Source organism: Dromiciops gliroides, chromosome 5 (genome assembly GCF_019393635.1).
Source record: "Dromiciops gliroides isolate mDroGli1 chromosome 5, mDroGli1.pri, whole genome shotgun sequence".
NCBI classification, from domain to species: domain Eukaryota; kingdom Metazoa; phylum Chordata; class Mammalia; order Microbiotheria; family Microbiotheriidae; genus Dromiciops; species Dromiciops gliroides.
In genome coordinates, this window is record NC_057865.1 from 291,804,151 (window position 1) to 291,826,411 (window position 22,261).

General features: G+C 50.7%; 1 protein-coding gene across 2 annotated transcripts in view; it reads left to right on the forward strand.

The window, feature by feature from the left end:
• The first annotated feature begins 307 nt into the window (after nt 1–307).
• Nucleotides 308–22,261, forward strand: part of SGSM3 (small G protein signaling modulator 3) — a 29,410-nt gene continuing 7,456 nt past the window's right edge. For both annotated transcript variants that reach the window (XM_043965348.1, XM_043965347.1), the window contains exons 1-2: nt 308–457; nt 21,881–21,952. In XM_043965348.1, coding sequence (XP_043821283.1) covers nt 21,946–21,952 — 7 coding nt within the window. In that variant the 5' untranslated portion in view covers nt 308–457; nt 21,881–21,945. The remainder of the gene's footprint in view (nt 458–21,880; nt 21,953–22,261) is intronic.

Genomic DNA, 22,261 nt, shown 5'->3' on the forward strand with positions numbered 1-22,261 from the left:
GCGCTTGGGGCTTCCGGGGCCACTGTGAAGGAAACAGACCTGCAGCGCCTCAGTGACCTAAGGGCAGGCGAGTCTGAGCTTTTTAGATGAGGCAGAGGTGCCACGAAGGGCCCGCCCCCAGGGCCTTGTCCCCGCCTCTCCAGCCTGAGGGCTGCAGTGCAGCTCATGGGCCAGCAGGTGGCGTCACGACGCACTTCCTGCCTGCGCCCCCAAGCGAGAGAAAAGGAAAAACTACAGCCCCCAACATGCCTTGAGGCCCCGCCCCCTCCACGCCTTCGCCCAGCCTTCCTCCCCCGCGCGTGCGCACTGGGGCCCCTGGCGGAGCGCTGACGGACTCGGAGCTGAGGGGCGGGCGACCGCGGCGGAGGTGGACAGACTGACGGACAGCCCGAGGGAGTGAGGCAGAGACGGACAGCCCGAGGGACGAGTCCCGCAGGGGGTCCCGACCCAGCCCCAGGTACGTGGCGAAGTCAGCGGAGCGCCCGCGGGCGGCGGAGCGTGAGTGCGCGTGTTACTGTTGTGCGTGTTTGTGTGCGCGCGTGTGCGTGGCACGGGGAGGGGGCGCCGCGGGAGAGTGAATGTGAGTGCGAGCGGGCGGGTGTGTGACACCGGTCCGGGCAGAGTGTGAGCGAGAGCGTGTCCGTGGCACGGGGGGGGGGGCAGTGAGTGAGCGCGCGTGTGCATGGCGGGGGAGAGTGAGTGTGAGCGCGCGTGTACGTGGCGGGGGGGGGGAAGTGAGCATGTGTGTCCGTGGCATGGGGAGAGAGGAAGTGTGAGTGAGGGGGCGTTTGCCCGTGACATGGGGGGGAGAGTGTAAGTTCCAGCCTGTGGGCCCAGGTGTGTAACATGGAGTGGGGCTGGAGAGGAAATGAGTGGGAGTGCACCCCTGGGCGTGACTTGGCTCGTCCACCCTCAGGAGAGTGCTCGTGCATTTGAGTGTGCAGGGGTGTCACTCCGAGTGCACAGTTGGGTGTGGATCACCTTGTCCATTTTAGGAAGGAGAATGAGTGTGCGCTTGGGTGTGCAAGGGTGTCTGGGCTGGAGCGCTGCTGTATGCACACACTCCCAGGTCTGGGCGGATAAACAAGCATTTATTAAGCTCTTAGTGTGTACCAAGGGGGCCTCTGGTCTGCCCACAGTCACTGCCCACACTCCATGTCTGACAGCTTTATCCTGGTCCAGGGATAGTTTTAAGGGGGGGGGGGGTGGTCCTTGAACTTGGGTGGGGAAAAAAGTGAGACCTTTGTTGTCACCAACCTTTGGTTTCCTTGGGAATGTTGTGTATTCTTACTTAAAGTAGGACCAACAGACGGCGTCCAGGACCCTCACAAAGTGAAGAGGCCCTAGGGTTCACAGGTCTTGGGGACTCATGGGAGAGGGGGAGAGTAGAGAGGAAGAGGCCAGGGGCAGAACTGGGAATGATGGTGGTTTTAGCCATTGAAAAAGGAGCCCCCCAGGGGGTCTTCCTGGACCCACTCTTGGTGCCCAGGCTGAGACATGGATTCCATTTTTCAGGGCAGTCACTGCCCCTTTATTATGCACCTGTGTTGTCTCAAGGGCAGCTGGGTGGTGCAGTGGATAGAGAGCTGTGCCTTGAGTCAGAAAAACCTGAGTTCAAATCTAGCTTCAGACACTTACTAGCTGTATGACCCTGGGCAAGTCACTTAACCCTGACTTCCTCAGTCTCCTCATCTGTAAAATGAGCTGGAGAAGGAAGTGGCAAACCATGTCAGTGTCTTTGCCAAGAAAACCCCAAATGGGGTCACAGAGAATCAGATGTGACTGAAACAACATTGATTCCTCAACTCCAGTGACCCAGGAGGGCAAGGCCTTATCTAAGCTCGATTATTTGTGATTGATTATTTGACGTTTGCGGAATGATTTTTAAGACTGAGGAGAAGGTGATGCCGATTTTAGCCTTTTAAACTTTCCCAGGTGTGGATGCAGCTAATGCCTCATATTTAAATTGTTTAGAAAGTTTTCCCTTTAGTAACTGAATGGCTACAGTATCCTCTCCAGTCCTAAGCATAGGCTGAAAAGGTACATGACCAAGGAGCATATGTTGCATTGAATTGAATAGGAAAACTTGGACCCCTAACATCTGTTCCTTAGGATGGGAAATTTACAGATGGCAAAGAATACTTTTTTTGGCCTTCCTTCTCCTCCTTAGAAAATTCATATTCCTTCCTCCTACTGGTGAATCACAGAAAATGAATTCTGACTCATTTTCTCACAGACTTCTGGATTTGAGTTCATGGATTCTATGGGGAGTCAGTATTCCCTCTTTCTCGTTTTGTTCCTCTTCCTGTCCTTCCTCTTATCTTTCATTTCTCTCAAAACGACATTGATATTTTCTTTGCTTCTCATGTTTCTTCCAGTTCCCCAGAGATAGGATAGAATTGCTCTTTCCTCTCTGTTAATAATCCTAAATGGAGGGAGCCTTTTTATCACCAATTATCACCTCAGCCTGGACCCTTGTTAGACAAGCCCCTGGGGGGAAGGGGGGAAGAGGGAGAATGAGGCCTGTTTTCACTCTCTCTGAGACCTGAGCATGCAGTGAGTTGGGAGCAGGTAGACGTGTCCCTGACGTCTACAGATGAAGAATATTTATTGAAGGTTGAATGTATAAGAGCAAGTAGAGGCCTTTACCAGTTCAGAAGGAAGACAATGGAGTAGGGTGATTGTTTCCAGGAAAGGATTGGAAATAGGAGTAAAATACTAAAGAAAGGGATTCTTAAAATCAGGACATTGGCTTCTCTTCCTCTTTCTGAAAATGTAAGAGACGGATGACAGCAGCACCTCGGGCTCAGAAGGAAATTTTTAAAACAGGTTTATTTGTGGCCATTGTTTATTTTTCTTTGCTCCGGATGAGAGTTTTGACTGGAATTGAGGATCTTTGTTATTGTAATTTGAGTATTCAACATCTGTTCTCTCTGTTTCATCTCCTAATCATATCTGAGACTGTGCTGGTGACATGGGGAACTTTCCATAGCAACCACTCATGAGGTCACACAGATTGTCCCAGGGAGGCAGAAGAGCATTAAGGACAGCAAGTCGTGAGGAAATAGATTGTTTCTGTTGGAATTGTGTCTTTTGGCCTTGGACTCTGGAAAATCTGGGCCAGATGAGAAAGTGCTTTGGACTGATGAGCCCAACCTCATCAAGGTACACAGTCTTTGGACACCGTGTCTCTGCGAGGTGCTGTGTGAAGCGCTGGGACACAGGCGGAGAATGAGGAGCTTACAACTTACTGGGGATGGGAAGGGATGGGTGGGAATGAGACATATGCACAGACGCAATACTTAAAATGATAAGTGTTTAAGGAGAGGTCAGATTATCTCGGGGGGCGGGGAGGGCAAGAGGATCCCTGCAGCTGGACAGCTCTTGGATGGGAATCCCTTCATGGGAAAGGAGCTGCCCTGGAGAGAAATAATAGTTCAGGAGGTACAAGAGAAGTTATGGGAATGCTTAGTCCAGACTGGAATTGAGCAGGGGCCCAGGATGAGGTGTGTCTGAAAAAGGAGGTTTGGTTCTGTAGCTGATGGGGAGCCACTCGCAGACTTGTCAATGAGGAAGATAGCTTTGGCAGTGGTGTGAGGGCTGGACTGGGGGGAGGGGACTAGCCAGAGGTGGGGAGACAACTTAGAACCAGCTGCAGTAATCCAGGGGAGAGGCGCCAGATGGGGGGAGTACAAAGGAGAGTCACCCACAGATCCTGCTCTCTAGGAGCCCACAGTCTCATGGGAAAGAACATGCAAACCTATTTATACAAACAAGCCATGGGCAGGACAAAAGAAAGACTGGTAGAGGGAATGCCCTGGAATTAAGAGGGACTAGGGGGCAGCTAGGTGGCAGAGTGGATAAAGCACCAGCCCTGGATTCAGGAGTACTTGAGTTCAAATCTGGCCTCAGACACTTGACACTTACTAGTTGTGTGACCCTGGGCAAGTCACTTAACCCTCATTGCCCTGCAAAAAAAAAAAAAAAAAGAGGGACTGGAAGAGGCTAACGATAGAAGGTGGGGTTTTAGCTACCATTTGACAGAGCACAGGAGATGAGGAATGAGAGAATCACAGGCATGGGGGACAGCCAGTGAAATGCCCAGAGTAGGGAGATGGAGGGTCTTGTGTCAGGAGGCCACTATCACTGGATCAAAGAATGTGGGGGTAAAGGTATAAGGAGATGGGAAAGGTAGAGAGAGTCAGGTTATGACAGACTCTTCGATCCTAGAGAAGATAGGAAGCCGCTGAAGTTTACTGAGGAGGGGTACCACACTTTGGGAAGAACACTTGGAGTACGATTTGAGCTGAGCAGTAGACACCAGACTAACAGCAGACTAACACAGTGAAGTTACTTCTCTAATGTCCCATCTCGAGGTGATGAGACACTACACCAGAGTAGTGGCAATGTCAGAAGAAAGAAGGGGTGTGTGTGAAAGAAATTCCAAAGGTAAAATTGACCAATCTTGGCAATGGGGGATGGGGAGGAGAAAGAGGAGCTGAGGATGCCACCCAAATGGTGAGCCTGGTGACTGGAAGGGTGGTGGTACCCTCAATGGTAATAGTGAACTTAGGCAGAGGGAAGGGTTGGGGGGGGCAAGATAATGAGTTCAGTGTTGGACATGATGAATTTAAGATGTCTATGGTACTTCTGGTCCAAGATGCCCAACAGGCAGGTGGAGATGAGCCCAGAGGTCATCAGAGAAGTTAGGGCTGGATAAGTAGGTTTGAGAATCATCAGCATAGAGCTGGTGTTTGAATCCAGAAGAGCTGATGAGATCACCAAGTGCAACAGTCCAGAGGGAGAAGAGAAGAGGAGCCAAGACAGAGCCCTGTGGGACCCCCAAGCTTAGCAGGTGTGACCTGAACGAAGATCCAGCAGAGGAGACAGGAGCAGGCAGGCAGAGGGAGGACAAGGAGAGAGGAAAACCTAGAGAGAAGTGAGGATTACTCTCAAAAAGGTGACTGACAGTGTCAAAGAGAGCAGCTCTTGTTCAGTGATGAGGTCAGAAGGTAGAGAATTAAGAGAGTAAAAGGAAAGGAGGTGGAATCACCTATCATAGGTGACCCACACAAGGAGTTTAGCCATAAAAGGCAAGAGACAAGGGCTAGTGGAGATGATCCATCTCCACTACAAGTACAAGCGAAGGTTGTTTTTTTTTTAATCATAAAAGTATTTTATTATTTTCTAGTTACATGTAAAAAGTTTTCAACATTTGTTTTCCTAAGATTTCTAGTTTCAAATTTTTCTCCCTCCCTCTTCCCCAAGACAGCAAGCAATCTGATATAGGTTATATATGTACAATCACATTAAACATGTTTCCACATTAGTCATGCCGTGTAAGAAGAATCAGAGCAAAAGGGGTTTTCCTTTTCTTCTCAAAAAAGAAAAACAAAAAAAGTGGAAACAATATGGTTCAATCTGCATATAGATTCCATAGTTTTTTCTTTCTGGATTTGGAGAGCATTTTCCGTCATGAGTCCTTTGGAACTATCTTGGACCATTGTATTGCTGAGAAGAGTCAAGTCTATCACAGTTGATCAATACAACAATGTTCTCCTGGTTCTGTTCATCTCACTCATCATCAGTTCATGCAAGTCATTCCAGGTTTCTCTGAACTCCTGCTCATCGTTTCTTACAGCACAATAGTATTCCATTACATTCATATACCACAACTTGTTCAGCCATTCCCCAATTGAAGGGCATCCCCTCCATTTCCAATTCCTTGCCACCACAAAAAGAACAGCTATAAATATTTTTGTACATGTGGGTCCTTTTCCCTTTTTTTTTTTTAAGTGAGGCAATTGGCGTTAAGTGACTTGCCCAGGGTCACACAGCTAATAAATATTAAGTGTCTGAAGCCAGATTTGAACTCAGGTGGTCCTGAATCCAGGGCCGGTGCTCTATCCACTGCGCCACCTAGCTGCCCCTCCTTTTCCCTTTTTTATGATCTCTTTGGGAAAAAGACCTAATGGTGGTATTGCTGGTTCAAAGGGTATGCAAAGCTTTATAGCCCTTTGGGTATAGTTCCAAATTGTTCTCCAGAATGGTTGGATCAGTTCACAATTCCACCAACAATACATTAGTGTTCCACTTTTTCCACAGCTTCTCCAACATTTATTATTTCCCTTTTTTGTCATATTAGCCAATCTGATAGGTGTGAGGCAGTACCTCAGAGTTGTTTTAATTTGCATTTCTCTGATCAATAGTGATTTAGAGCATTTTTTCATATGGCAATAGCTTTGATTTCTTCATCAGAAAACTGTCTGTTCATATCCTTTGACCATTCCTCAACTGGGGAATGACTTGGATTCTTATAAATTTTATTTAGTTCCAATATATTTTAGAAATGAGGCCTCTGTCAGAAATACTGGCTATAAAAATTGTTTCCCAGATTTCTGCCTCCCTTCTAACTTTAGATGCATTGCTTCTGTTTGTGCAAAACCTTTTTAATTTAATGTAATCAAAATCATCCGTTTTGCACTTCATAATATTCTCTCTCTCTTGTTTGGTCATAAACTGTTCTCCTTTCCATAAATCTGAGAGGTAAACTATTCCTTCCTCTCCTAATTTCCCTATGGTATCACCTTTTATGTCTAGAGCATGTACCCATTTTAACCTTGGTTTAGTATAAGGTATAAGATGTTGGTCTATGCCTAGTTTCTTCCATACTACCTTCCAGCTTTCCCAGCAGTTTTTGTCAAATATTGAGTTCCTGTTCCAGAAGCTGGAGTCTGATTTTCTCAAACAGAACATAACTAGTCATTTACTACTGTGTATCCTGTACGAGCATGGTAGAGACATGGGCATGTTTGGAGGCAGAAGGGAAGGAGCTCATAGACAGGGAGATTAAGTGAGAGAGTGGGGATGATATGGGGGTCAGTCTGCCAGAGAAGGCAGAATGGAATGGGGCCTCTTGTGCCTGTAGAGGGGTTTGCCTTGGCAAGGAGAAGGGCCACCTCGTGATGGGAGGCAGGTGACAACTGTGGTAGAAGGTTGGACTTTTCAGTAAAATACCGGGCAGGGTTCTGAGGTTGGAGGAAAGGGTGTCATGGGAGGCTTGAGGAAGGATGGAAAGGCTTGGTAGCTTGACTGTGGGACAGAGAGTTGATGAGGGAGGTGGAGCAGAATGGATCTTCTTGCAGCACGGAGGGCCCAGCTGAGGTTGAGGAACATACATTTGTAATGGGTGGTCTTGTGATTTCCTCCAACTTCTCCAGCAGTTTGTAGAAGGACACAGCAGAGGGTGAGAGTGATCCAAGGCTGAGGTTCTGCAGGGCACTATGGGCAGTCTGATAAATAGGGGTGAGGGATTTAGGAGAAGGGGACAGTATAGACCTGAAGATGGCTAGTAGGCAGTGCAGTGGTGAGAGCCAAGAGGATTAGAGGACACAGTTTGAAGAACCGAGGGAGAATGGCTACAGATTGTGATGGGATAAAGGAATTTCAGAGCGGTGACTCTGGTAGTGGTACACTGTGAGTGCTGGCACAATCAGGGGTGCCACCATCTTTGTGTGTGGCTGAGGTAAGTTTAGGAATTGTGAGGTTGGGGTGTTTGAGGGAGTGTCAGGATGTACGTTGAAGCCCCCTAGTTTGAGGACAGGGGCTAGGGATGGTCACAGGGCCTGTGAACCAGGCCCTGAAGGCACCTAGGAAAGAAGGAGTGTGCCCTAGAGGTGGTGATAACAGCTCTCAGAATTTTGATTGGATAGCAGATAGGGGTCGAGTGAACCTCAGAAGAGGAGAAGGTACCACATGATGGAGACAGTGCGGGACTCTGGAAGTGGCCATGGGAGCAGATCCTATGCTAGCTCCTTGACCTGGGTCGGCCAGTCTAGGGCTGTGAAAGTGTTAGTGTCGATGGAAAAGATGCCCTAAAAAGAGGTTCTAGAGACAGAACTGTCAGGGCTTGACAGAGGGGTGGATAGGCAGGTAGGTGGGGCTGGAGAAGACGGATAGATGATCAAAGTCTCTGGCCCGGCACGGGAAGAAGTGAAGTGAAGATTAGGAGTGAAATTAGGAGGGGAGGTTTAAGGGACTGAGTGGCACAGAAGAGAGCTGGCATTCAGGCCCAGGCCCTCCGGGTCCTGGGGCCAAGGCTCTTTCTACGTCTCCGAATGTAATAATTAGAGCTTGGGCAATCGCCAGCAAAGATGTCCAAATAGAGCCTTGCAGAGCCCCCGACTCAAGCTGAATTAGAGTCAAATGTCAGAACCAGTTGCTGCAGAATGTTTAGAAGCATATTTAGGCTAGAAATAAAGCACTTCTTGGAAATCAAAGCTATCTAAGAGTGGAGTTGGTGACTTGGAGAGGCGGTGGTCTCTCCATCACTAGAAGTGACCACATGTCACATGTGTGGGAGAGAGGATTCTCACTGAGCTAAGAGTTGGACTGGCCGGGCCTTTGAGGTCTGATGCAGCAAGGCCAAAGAGGATCAAGGCCCAGGACTGGCTGGCTGTTGGTTTTGGCAATTAGATTATGTATCCATTTGTCAACAAGCATTGATTAAGTGTTTGCTGTATGCGTGGTGGGTGCTGGAGGCACAAAACCAGAAATGAAAGGGGCCATGCCCTCAAGGGATGCTGTCCCCCATTGAGATGAGAGCTCTCAAGGGCAGGGCCTGTCTTTTGCCTTTCTTTGTATCCCCAGCAGTTAGCCCAGTGCCTGGCATACCGTCAGTGCTTGATAAATGCTTATGAGCCTAGTCCCAGAGGCTTTCCAAAACTGGAAACTTGGGAGTGGGGAAGGAGTTCATAGCCTGACTGAGTGATCAGGGCAGCCACGCCTTCTCATTCTGTGGCCTTTTGTCCCACGTGGTCCAGGATCCCTCCTGAGCTGCTTTCCCTTAGGTCTGGCTCCGCTCACTGGCCGTGTGTCCTTTACCACTCCTGGATTTCCTATATGGTGTTATTGAATGATAGCCTGGGCATCCTGGGACACAGAGGCTCATAATCAGTGCTTTTTTTTTTTTTAAGTGAGGCAATTGGGGTTAAGTGACTTGCCCAGGGTCACACAGCTAGTAAGTGTTAAGTGTCTGAGGCTGGATTTGAACTCAGGTCCTCCTGACTCCAGGGCCAGTGCTCTATCTACTGCGCCACCTAGCTGCCCCATGTAATCAATGCTTATGGATTGGGAATATGTTTACAGCCTGTGGATCCTCCATTGTCTCTGAATCACCCACAGTTTGGGTCATCTGGGCCAGGATTTGCAGACGCACAGCACCTCTGAGACATTAAAAGGTAGCAGCGGGAGCCCGTGTCCAGAGCTCCTTGGGACTGTTGAAAACAGGTTTTCCAAATGCTGTTCAGCCCAGTTATAGTCGGCGAGCACACAAACATTTCATTGTGTTCTCCTTTCTCCAAATGCCTGTAATTATCTTTCCAATTAGATTTTAAGCTCCCCGTCAATAGGGAAGCTAGCTCTTCCCCTCAGCACCCAACACGCTTGATAGGATACTTTCAAATAGCCTGTACTGCCCACTCAGCAAAGACTTTTCATGGCTTATAATTGACTTGTTAATGGGGCAGCTAGGTGGTGCAGTGGATAGAGCACTGGTCCTGGAGTCAGGAAGACCTGAGTTCAAATCCAGCCTCAGACACTTGACATGTACTAGCTGTGTGACCCTAGACAAGTCACTTAACCCCAATTGCCTCACCCCCCCCAAAAAAATTACTTGTTAACAAGGGTTTTAATCTTACATTCCCAGTGGGATCACCAGAGGCAGAGGGGCCTGGTCTCTGCAGCCCTCTGCACCTCTTAATGCTCCCCAGGACACGTTCCTTGTTTGACAGACGAGTCACACTCTGCGCTCTTCTGGAGCCTGAAACAAAGGAGGTCAACAGTTGTTTTTCTTCCGCGTGAATGGTCTTCTGGTCATGGCTTTCTTCCATCCTGTGTTTATACAGCTGATTGTTTTCCCCCTTAATTAGTAGGAGTGACAGGAACCCTATGTATAGACTGTTATATTGTCTCTTATCTGAAGAGTATAAGTTCTCTTGGCAAAGCAGGCAATCATTTCACCTTGGAAAGATGATCTTGGGGTCTGTAAGATTGTGTGTGGGGGCGAGGGGGAGACGGTCAGTAAATGTTACAGTAAAGGTCATGGAATGAATGAACAATACATAGAACCAAAAGAATAAAGTTCATTTCTGGCCATTACAGTGTCCCTAAACTACAGATGAGGGAAATCAGAGTCTCTCAGTACCGATCAGAGGCAGAAATTAGTGACTTGCCCGGGGTCCAGCACCCTGGGATTTCAGACTCCGAAGGAATTCATCAGCCATGCAGACAGGCACATTGTTGATCCTCCCTACAGCCTTGAGGACAAGTAACCGTGTGTGGGAGTGGAGTCCAGATCCTGACCCTGTTCTTTCCAGCTTGCAGGGAAGTCACTCAAACCCTCTGGGCCTCAGTCCCCTCATCTGTAAAATAGGAGACTCTCATCTCTGACTCTGGGTCCCCGAGTAGCAATCTAACTTCTGCATAAACCCTTCCAGCTGCCTTAGAAGTGAGGTGGGCACAGTATCAGTGTGAAGATATCTAACGACCTGGTTGGATTCTTTACTACCTATGTGACCTTGAGTAAGCCATCTAGCATCTCTGAACCTCAGTTTCCTCATTTTGTAAAAGAAGGAATTTATATTGTGTGATCTCAAAGGTCCTTTTTATCTCTTGTCCTTATGGTCTATGTAAACAATAAATGATTTGCTGGGGTGGGGGGAGGTGAAGCAGTCATAACAGGACCACACTTATTCCCTTCCTTGGTCCCCATTCTGCCCCTGGGCACCTTTGTCACACACCAGCTCTAATGCCTGTGCTCCAGAATAACCTAAGAGAACATCAGGGTTCCCAGGGTCTCCTCTCCTCTGGTCTGAGCATTCTCCGTTGTCTCGGCACCTTCTGTGGCATCATCTCAGATGCCCTGGCTTCTCGCCTCCCTCCTCCAACGCGGCTGCCAAGACTGCCCATAATGCTTCAAGTGAGCTCTGTGTAGAACCAAGGAGGACTGCCACCTCCCCCCTGTTGAACATTTCACTTCTTTCAGTTCAGCGCTTAAGGGTCTCTCATTTCCCTGGTGAGTCCCGCCGCTAATTCACATTTTAGTCTGCATCCCCCTAGGAAATGGTCTTTGAGAGTGGCTGCAGGTGACACTTTGTCACCCCATAGCCAACCCAACACTGAGCCTCTCTTGAAACTGAGCTGTGCTGGTCCAGGAAGAAGAGATGTGGTTTGTCTCTAGCATGTAGTCAGAGCCTTTCCCGCTCGGTGGGATGTGCCAGAGCTTTGGAAAAATCAGCTTCACCCCCATGTCATGGCAAGAGTTCTGGGAACCCATGGGTGTGATAGTGCAAGGCTGTTTTTACTGGCCTAACGTAGCCCGCTCCCTGGCGGCTGCATGGCTGCCAGTCTTAGAGTACCGCCATCTCCGAGTCGTTCACAGGGAGGCAGAGAAGAGCTCCAAGCGTGAGAGTCACCTGCAGCAATCACTAGTGAGTCACACAGGGAAAGGAAGTAGGGAAGGGTGTGGGACTGAAGAGAAAGTGAAGCTCTTGTGCAATAAGGCTGAGAAGGCCTAGTGCACGGCCTGGAGGCACCAAGAGATGAGGAGGAAGGCTCCAGTACATTGGGTAGACCCTCCATGATGATTTATGGGAGGGCATGGAGGAGGGTCCCCCTGGATGAGACGGTGTACACCCACCCCATGAGATCTGGTGAAGGAGCCCGCGCTTGGCTCAAGTTGAGCTTCAGATCTCTAGTGAACTCTGTGCTCCTCCATTCCGGACACAGGCTGTTGGTTTTTTGAAATCAAGTGGACTTGCTAACCCAGTGGCTGGACTACCTTTCTGCCTAGGATGTGTTCCACCACTTTGTTAAGTTGCAACCTTATAATACAGTAGGTTCTCTTTATAAAGTGATCAGCCTGTCCTTGGCTAAAGTGACCTCAGATCATTTTATCACAGGATTTACAAAAGCCCCAGAAATCTTAGATAAAACTGACTCTTTTCTTTTCATTCTAAGCTCAGATCACTGGTCTGTAAAATATTGACTGACCCCAACTTGGTTGTATAACCTAAATTCCTTTTCTCTCTCTGCTTCTTTCCCCACATCTCTCCCTTCTCCTTCCCTCCTTTTTTCCCCTTCCTTGCTCCTTTTTCTCTCTCCCTCCCCCCTTTCTCCCTCTCTCTCTCTTGACCCTAATGCAGTTATATAACTTAAATTCCTCAAACACACACACACATGCATACACACATACCCACACACCCATACCAGGAGGACTGATTATCTCTGATCATTCTTTGCTGGTCTAACAGCATATATATATTATGAATACTCAAGGTGTTCAGCCCTGCAGTGTTTTCAGGGGATTTTTGGCCTCTACTTTAGAATTAATTCCTGAAAGTAGAAAGTAAGACAGCCCCCTTGCCGGAGACCCTGACTTCTCAAGACAAGCCATTTCAATTAAATGTCTTCCTATTTGTTGCATCTTCATGCTTTCTTTTCATTTAAAGATATTTTGATTGGCAGCCCAGGGTTAATCTGTTGTCTAGTTCACATCCATCTCTCTCTCTCTCTCTCTCTCTTTTTTTTTGGTGAGGCAATTGGGGTTAAGTGACTTGCCCAGGGTCACATAGCTAGTAAGTGTTAAGTGTCTGAGGCCGGATTTGAACTCAGGTCCTCCTGACTCCAGGGCCAGTGCTCTATCCACTGTGCCACCTAGCTGCCCCTCATCCATCTCTCTTAAGTGAAGGAGGCACTAATTTCAGCAGATGTTCATTCAGAATCTTTGAGAAGTACAAGTGAGCCAGCACTGAGGAAGACCAACAGATTAGCAGAGAGAATTTTAGGTCTAAAGTCCCAAAGGCCCTGCATACTCTGGGGGTTCCCGCCAAGGAATAGGATAAGGACCCTCTGGCAGGCCAAACACCAGCTCATTGCCAGGAGACAGGACACTGCATCTCCCATGCCCCAAGGATGAAGAGTGGTTTTGGTCTGCATGGGCAGGTCCAGTGACCACAAGATGAAATCCCATCGAAGGAGAACATGACAGTTTTACCTTCTGCTTTCTTACCAAGGTGCCTTTCCCTGCCTGGTTCTGTGAAATGGAAAGTGCTCCATCTTTCCATTTCCCAAGGATCAGAGAGATGGAGCATCACCTATTAGGTGGTCCATACAGCCTTCACTTCCTCTTCCCCTTTTACCAGTAACCAAGGAGCAATATTATTATTCCCTGTGTTTGACGATTAGACAGTTGGCACTTTGGAGTGTGGGCCCAGTGACTGGGGACTCCTCTTAAGACTACAGATTAAAGTTATTTACAGGTTTAGAAAGAGAAGGAGGGACGTGCTCCGTCCAAACTGTACCCGAGGAAGACTGTGTTGGCATTTGTGGCCTGGCGAGATTGGAGCAGGGGGAGCCACTTACAAGGCTTTGACAACAGTCTAGGTAGGACCTGAAGTGGAGGGATGGTAGTGGGAGCGGAGAACGTGGAGGGGGAAATGGCAGTGCTGGGCAGTTTAGAGAATGGGGAGAGGTTGTGAAGGAATGGAAGAGCCCAGACTAGGAGGCTGGCAATGCTGTCAACAGAGCAAGGGCTGTTTGGAGCAGGGCCAGGGTGGAGGAAGAGGAGTCCTGCTGGCAATTGGTGACACTCAAAGTAATAAGCTCCTACTACATGTACCAGGCACCGTGCTAGGCCCTGGGGTCCAGAGGTGGGATGGGGTAGAGAAATGCCAGAGAACATGTCTCCTTGGGTCTGAGGAACGGTGAACTCCGGTTAGAATTGGCTACAGAGATTAGAAAAGTGTCTGCAGTTTGGGCGCTCAAAGATCAGGTCAGACGTGTGGAGCCTTTATTTTGGCCATCCAGCTCACACAAGGAAGCCTTAAGACCCAAGCAGAGAGCTGGGCCTGGGCAGGGGCAAGCTGAGGTTCAGGGGGAGGTCGCTGGTGGGCGTGGTGCCGCCAGCTTCTCATCACATCCTAGTTTGTGCGGAAGCCAAGCCAGGCCTGCTGGCGTGCCCCCAGGAGGAGCCTTCGGGTGCTTGTTCTGCCTCTTCTGCCATAGGCTGGGAGAGGCTCAGCTTTGGCTGGGGTGACCTAGGCTGCTCCGGCCTAGAACATGCAAGGTTCTAGCATAGAGTGGCTGCAGAGTGGAGCACACACAGTGCTCCCAAGCGGTCTGGAGATGCCAAAGAGAAAAGAAAGCCCTTTTTTCAATCTGTCGGACATTGCCTCTGTAGAGATGACACTGAAGTCCCAGCAGCTGACCTGTCCAGTGGAGGAGTTGAGAGAGAAAAGGGCTCAGCTGAGAGCTCTGCAGGACACCGCTTCCTTAGGGTGAAAGATGGCTGGCGGTCTAGGCTGCGTGTAGACTCTGGGAGCAGAGAGAAGCCCAGGGGTTAGCGGGCAAGCTCCCCTTTGACTGGCTTTGTTCCTCATTGTTATACGTGGCTTTCTGGTCTACCTCATGCTGGGACCCGTGCTGCCAAATGAGGCTAGTGATCTCCCAGTTTTAGCGCTTTCCTCAGGGAAGGAGGGCGGGCACTGACGAGGAGACGGAAACTCAGAGAATCCCAACTCCAGGCTAGGGAGAGCCGGGGCCAGAGCCAGAGCCAGGGCTAACCCAGGCCTTTCCTCCCCCTCCTCTCATCATGACCCTGGAAGAGCCAGCCAGTCGGGTGCAGAGAGGCCCCAGGCTGGAAGGTTGGCCCCAACAGTCAGGAGGGCTTTGCTCATGGAGCCCCTTCAAGGTGTTGAAGGCAGAATGGGCAGCTTGGATTGGCACAAGTCTGGAAGTGAAAACTTAAAGCCTGACTCCGGTGAGAGGGTGGCCAATGGATTCTGGCTGATGAGTGGAGGCGGCTTTTTAGCTGTGTTTATTATTGTCTTCCTTCTGACTAAGTCAAGCAGGCCTTGCCAGGCTAACAGTGAGATTCCACACTGATCCCACAAGGGGGGTTGGTTCCAGCCCATGCCCTTTCCCTGCTGGGTGAGACAGATCCTTCTTGCAGTAGAAGGATGTATTTGGGTGTGAACCCAGTAGGGGACCGGGACACCACTGGGTGGATGCTTTGAATTGGTTTTCAGGAGGACTCTGAATGGATTGGGGTGGGGGTGGTCTGCAGAACCCTGGAGCGCTCTTAATTAAATTGCCCTGGCACTAGAATAGGCAAATACACCTCTCTGGCTGCTGACTTAAGGGGCGGAGTTCACTGTTGTCCCTCTTCCTTGTTCCGTGAGTCTGCCTGGCCTTGCCCGGTTGGCCCTGGGCTTTGCCAGGAGCCTTGTTGGACTGTACCCAAGGCAAATATTGACTGGGATGGGGACAGGCAGCGTCAGCCTCGGGGTCTCTCCTGAGATGGGGGGAGGAGGGGCGGAGGCCAGAGGGCTCCACCCATGATGCAGATGTTTGAAATGGCAGGTGGGCGGCTCCGGGCAGGGCTCAGAGATAACAAACCTGTTCCTGGACAAATGTTGCTTGGGCACCAAGGTTATTGAGAAGGCTCTGGCAGTGCATTCTCCAAACCCAGGACAGTCGGCTGGCTCAGTCTGAGGCTTTTGTCACAGTGAGGAAGAATCAATTGTACAGAAAAATTCACTGGCAAGAGGAGACATCCCTTGTAGTCCTCCGTAAATAGAAGCAGCTTAATTCATGTCTGTGGGGATTTGAATCCCTGGTGAGATAGGATGGTGGAGACCTACCTGAACTTTGCCCATTGCTCCTGAAAAGGTCCCGCTTCACACCAGCGAGAAGGGAGCATTCTCCTTCGTCCTTTCCAGTCCATCAATAAAGTGCCTGCTCAGGGCTTTACAAGGAAATGATTGAAAACATAAGAATCACGTTGATGGTCTGTGATATAGCAATACAGTCTTAGAATTAGGGGACGAGAGGCAGCTGAGGGAGGTGGGGGGGTCTGGCGAAGGCGGGCCTTGAAGTTATGCCACGTTTTAGCTGTCAGCCTGGCCCAGTCACTGCCTTTCTCAGGGCCCCAGACAACTCTCAGAAAAGGATTCTTAACTTGGAGTCAGGCCAGGGACCCAGATTTCAAGGGGTCTGTGACTTTGTATGGAAAGACATTATATTTTGATTCACTGGCTAGCTGAAATATGACATTTTCTTCACTTATTTAACAACATTACTGTAAGAAGGGAACCATAGGCTTTCCTTCACTACCAAAGGGGTCCAAGGTATACGAAGAGTTAAGAACCTCTGCTCCAGAACCCTAAATGACCAGCCATTGCTAAGCATCACTGCTGGTCATTTCTTTTCCAGGTTCTTTCACCATACCAGAAAGATCTCAGGGCCGGATCACAGAAAGGTTCCCATGTTTTCTGGTCTGCCTTAGACCGTGCTATGTCCCAGCCGGGTTCTTAGGTGATTGTGTCTTAATATAATTGGAATAAATCTTCAGAGAAAATTTTACAGCTTCCCTCACTGCTGTCATTTGGCGCCCCACAGCCATTTCCCAGAGTATTTCTCTACTATTTAGCCAGTGAGCCTAAATCTCTCTTGGTGCAACTTCAGCTTGGCAGGCAGTCTGTTGTCTGTTATAATTTGCCATGGGAATCTAGCCAGTTTTGGATCAACAGGCACCCCCAAAGCCCCTGTGGTATGCTGGGTGCTGGGAGACCCTTACAAAACAAGCCTGGAGAGAGCAGCATATATGCAGAGAAGTGTCAGTATATACACAAAGTGGAACACAGGGACTCATAGAGGTAGTGGCATGTGAGCAGAACCGTCAGGCAAGCTAGCCGGTCTGAAAGACAGAGGGCCAGGAGTGCCCTCCAGCCTAGGCAGAGGGATGGAGGTGAGAGAGGAAATAACGTGCAAGTAGAAGCACCGGCCCAGGAGGGTTGGAGAGGAATTTGTGGAGCCGTGTCTGGTGAACCCAGAAAGGCAGCACAGAGCTGGGCTGGGGCTTCAAATGACAGAGAGGTTCGCATTTTATTCTCTAGGGAATGGGGGGGGGTTTGCTGAGCAAGAGTGTAATGGGACCAGACCTGTGCACTGGGGAGAGCTTGAGAGAAGGGGACCAGGCAGGAGACCAAGAAAAGGCTCGGGTGAGAGGAAGATGGGACCAGAGCGATTTCCACGTCAGTGAAACCAAGGGGGACGGATGGAAGGGATGTTGTAGAGAACTGAAAAAATTTGGCCATGGATTGGACACGGGGAGTGAAGAAGTGTAACAGAATAGGAAGATGGGGGACGGAGGAGCGCGAAAGATGAGTTCTGGCTTGGACGTGTCAAGGCTGAGAAGTCACATGGCCGTGGTCAGTGAGGGAGGACTGCAGCTCGGGAGAGAGATGGGGGCTGGATGTGTGGCTCTGTAGCTGAAGGAGCTGGCGAGATGTCAACGTTTAGAGCAGGGCATATGTAAGGAGTTACTTAAACAGAGGACCCTCCAGTGGTGGGGCCAAGTGCATGGTAGAGAGCGCCAGTCTGTAGATCCACCTGGTTGTGGGCCATCCTGGCACTAGAGAGAAGACAAGATTGAGGACTGGTGTAATCCAAGGTTGGGGGATGGGAAAGTGAAGGGGGTGGTCTGCACTGGGATGTGTCATGGGGAAGAGGGGCTGGAAGGAATGAGACAGGGAGAAATGGGGTAGGGGTGAGGTGGGGTGGGGTTGGATAGAGGAATTTCAAGTCATGGAGGCAGAGCACTTGTGGGTAGTGGCATCCCCATTGCGTGTATGGCTTGGAGGCAGGCTTTGGATACAGGCCTCCTGACACCAGGACCAGCTAGACTCCATCACCGGCTGTGCTGTCCGTCCAGAGTCAGGATTCGAATACAGGTGACAGCATCTGAGTTGGGAAGGACATCAGAGGTCACCGATCAAATGAGAGGATACTGTGTTTGGCACATAGCATGTGCTCAGTAAATGCCCTCCCTGACAAGCAACTGACCACCTGTGAGAAAGGGGCAGGCATACCGTGCCCAGCACCCCAGAGCCGAGGGTGGACGGCCATGGCAGAAAATCAAACATGAAAGCTCCAGTCTGTTCTGAGGGGCTGTCGAGGAGTTGTTGAGCTTTGCCACTTGCCCTGTTTAGAAGCACCTGCTTTGGGTGTGTCTGCAGTGGTGCCATCCTGTGGGCAGCTAAAAGATGGTTCTGGAAGTGTTTCATTTGAGTGTGGGAGGATAGGAAATAGCCCAGCCTGTTGGCAGCCTGGCATGAGTGCCAGGAGCTTTGGGGCTTGTCCCCAGCCAGCTCTGGTTTGGAGGCCCGCACGGAACTTTCCCTGAGGCTACTTTAAGATTTACAAAATGTTATTTTGTCAGGGAACTGAATGTACCTTGTGGCCCCTTAGGAGGTTGCTAAGATATGTCCCCCGCTGCTGAGCAGTGTTAGAAAGCATCAGCTCGCCTCGGGGAGAGAGCAGCCCCAGCAGCCCCATTCACAGTTTTGCAGGAGAGGTTTCTAATACGTTTGCACGTGGGCTTGTTGTCTGTGGTTCCCAGAGTGGTGTGGAAACATTGAATCCCAGCTGTGAGAAGTGTTAGCTCAGCGTCAGGTCAGGCAGGGAAGTTGGCTTCCAGGCTCAGCTTGGAGATGCATACATTCTTCAAGACGCTGTGGAAAGTCTGGGAAAAGGAACCGAGACTGAGCTTTAACTTCCTTATTCCATGCTCCATTGGACCCCAAATGCTGAGCATTTTAAAATACACTTGTTTCCATTTTGAAGCAGCCTTCTCCTCCAGGAGGATTTCTCAGCAATGAGCCCTCCCCCTGAGCTCAGAGCCTTTCTTACCATCTACCATTCAGGGAAGCTAAGCATGGCAGAACTCTCTCCTCCCACCAGCCAGAGGAACGGGCTCTGCCAAATGCCTCAGCACCCCTTCTTGGCTTTGAACCCTGAGAGCCCAAGTTGTCATCAATAGCATCCCCTCTTTGCAAGTCTAAGGGCCGCAGGTCACTCTGCTCCTGTGTTCTCCTGGGTTTCTGTGTCCATGGAAAGCCACCCCCATGTCTTTAATCCCCCACTGAAGGTGGAAGACAGTACAGTACGATCCAGGAGATGGAAAATTTAGGTAAAATGTGGAGATGACACACAGACCACGGAAATAGAAAGTAGCCCATGCAAGTGAATTAGGAGGCTTGAAAGGGAGGTGCTGTGTGAGATTCATGTGGGAAGGACGCGCTTGTGTGATGGCAAATGGAGGGTCCAGGCGACTCCCACTTGGACTTCGCCCCCAAACAGGAAATGAAAGAAAATGGGCAGGAACTCACCAAGTGGTGAGTGAGCTGGTACAGAAGACTGTCCTTAAGCACCCCAAAGATGCCAACCCAGTGGAGGGTTGGCAGAGGCTCCTCTGCCCTCATGGCTCTAGGTCCTTGCTCCCCCTGGAGTCCCTCAGAAGGGCCTGTCTGTGCTCCTGGCCTGTGGTGGCACCTCCAACTCCAAAGGTGATGTGGAGGACCCACAAGCAGGAAAAGCCTGCCCTTCCAGTCTAGCTCTTCCTGTCTGCTGTCTGGCTGTCCTGTAAGGGGGTTCGGGCAGTCTTCTGGAGCAGAGTACCCTGCAGGAGAGAGGGGGCCTGGCCTAAGGAAGCTGGGGCTGCTTCTGGGAAGGTACCAGGGGCCCCAGATGGACCCTCACGAGCACTGTGCCTCCAGGTTCCCCAGTCATGCAGGGCCAGTGACCTGGCTGGCCAGCTCTGCCCCCAGACTGGGCCCAGGCCTGGTATCTGCTCCACTGCTCATCAAACCCTCCATCAGTGGTGGCTTTGAAGAGCTCCACCCAGAGCCAGAAGGGATCCCATTCCTGAGCTCTGCCTGGGGTCCCTATGGGCCTCGGGCCATTCTGGAGCTGAGGGTGGGGAGGGTATGGGACTTGCCCAGGTTCATACAGGTAATAAATCCCAGCTCTCCTACTTGCTGCCTCCATAACACTGGGTGGATCACTGCTCCTCTCTGTGCCTCAGTTTTCTCATCTTTAGCATCTGGGAGATGGACTTCACTTTCTCCTAGGGCCTTTTTGGCTTGAAGTACCATTGGCTACGCTAAGATTGGCCAAAATAGACACTTTCAGGGCTGGCCAGGAGCATGGCCCAGGTCTCCCCTAACTTACCATGTGATGTCCACAGTACTTTAAGGGAAGACAAAGACTCTCCTCTCGAGGCCCTTCCAGGCTCAAAGTTAGTGATTTCAAACTAGAAAGGAAAGGGTTCAAAGGTCACAGGCCCTAACTGATGGCTCAGGACCCCCCGCCCCGCCCCCGTGGCCCCCTTGTCATCCTCCATGTGCTTCTGCCCAGCTGGGCTCTGCGGGGGTACGTGTCCATCCCTGATGGGGCCAATAGGAGGCAGGCCCAAATTCCCCTAGGCCTGCCGGATGTGAATGTGAATCACTCGGCCTGGCAGCTTCCAAAAAGAGGACAATTAACTGGTGGGGAGCAGGAGGAGGGAGGAAGGGCAACACTGACCTTGGGCTTCCCAACCCAAGAATTTCCTGCCTCTGAGGGCTCTGAGACCAGGAGAGGTCAGCACGCCTCCTTCTGGGGCCGTTTCTTTTCTTTAGCTTTTAATTGATGCCTTTCGCGGTTTTCCACCCTGTCCTGGTAACATGAAACGATTGAGCAAGGGCTCTCTGACCAGGTGGGGGCCGTATTCTGCCAGTTCCATCACAGGCCTCGCCCTCTGCAGAGGCGCACGTCTCAATTGCACCCCCAATCCCTGGTGGTTTTCCCTTACTCACAGTTCAATTTCCTCTCAGTGATCTGTTCATTTGCATTGTTGTGGTGGTCACTGGCTAGATTGGTCTCTTGGATCTTTGGATTGTTTTATTTTGTTTTAAAACATTTTCAGGCGTATCCCTCCCTTCTCTCCCACCCAGCAAGCCACAGCTTATAACAAAAATTTGGAATGAAGGGAAAAGGCAGTTCAGCAAAACTAACACAACTTGAATCAAGTCTGACACTGCATGTACTGTTACACATCCATAGTCCCCCACCTTTACAAAAGAGGAGGTCCATTTGAATTCCTCTGGGGTCAGTTTCCTTCCATTTACATTGTGGTTATTCTGTTTCTCTGGGGACAGCCCAAAGAATGGCCCACAAACAGGGGGCATCACTTGGCACCCGGGCAGCAAGAGGGAGCGGGTGTTACGTCATGACCAGCCTTTGTAGCCAAGGCAGGCCCTCCCCACTGTGCGCCTCCGTTTCCTCATAACAGTTGACCTACGGGCACCTAGATGGCGCAGTGGATAGAGCACCGGCCCTGGAGTCAGGAGGACCTGAGTTCAAATCTGGCCTCAGACACTTAACACTTACTAGCTGTGTGACCCTGGGCAAGTCACTTAACCCCAATTGCCTCACAAAACAAAACAAAACAGTTGGCCTAGGTCACCCAGAAGCCCTCGGGGCACTTCAGCTCCAGGGGTTTCTGAGCATTCCCATGGGCTTCAGGCTCACCAGGTGAATTGGGCCAGGTTGGTTTGTGGGAAAGGTGGCCCTGTTGACATCAGGCCTGGCCCCTTTTCTCCCTGCAGGATGCTCCCTCTGTGTCTCAGAGAAGGGGATTCTGCAGGCCCGGCCAAGGCCAGGGCGTCTGCAGGGAAGCTGCGCAGAGAGAGAGGCAGAACGGGTGGCAGAGGAGCTCACAGGGCCCAGTGTGTGATATTAAGCAAACCCCCCCCCCCGGGGGGGCCTCTGTAAGGGGAGGGGGCTGAGCCAGCTGAGCTTGGAAGGCCCTTAGAGCACACGGGTTGTGGTCTAAACAGGCCTTGGGTGGCAGAGGAGCTCACAGGGCCCAGTGTGTGATATTAAGCAAACCCCCCCCCCCGGGGGGGCCTCTGTAAGGGGAGGGGGCTGAGCCAGCTGAGCTTGGAAGGCCCTTAGAGCACACGGGTTGTGGTCTAAACAGGCCTTTGCTCTGTCACAGTGGGAGAGGCGCCCTAGAAGGCCCCCGGGCAGGGTCCACAGACGCTCCCCCACATTTGCAGCAGAATGTCAGGTAAGAGGAAGGCTTGGTGGGCGCTCTCTTCTAATGGCATCACTGGGATTGCTAACCAAGGGGCAGGGGAAGGGGTGGGCTGGCCCAGGGGGATGGAAGCCCAGCTTTTGGGCAGTGCCGGGCCCGTCAGGGGTGCAGCAGGTACCAGGTAAGAGCCCTGCGGAGGAGGGAAGGAAGAGCCCGCTGGGTGTCCGCTTCCAGGAATGGCTCCGTGGGGCTTCCTGCCCATCCCAGGGCCCACTTCTCCTTGATCTCTCTGGACTCCTGGGACTTTGGTCCCCTTTCCCTCCTGGAAGCCTTATGAGCTGC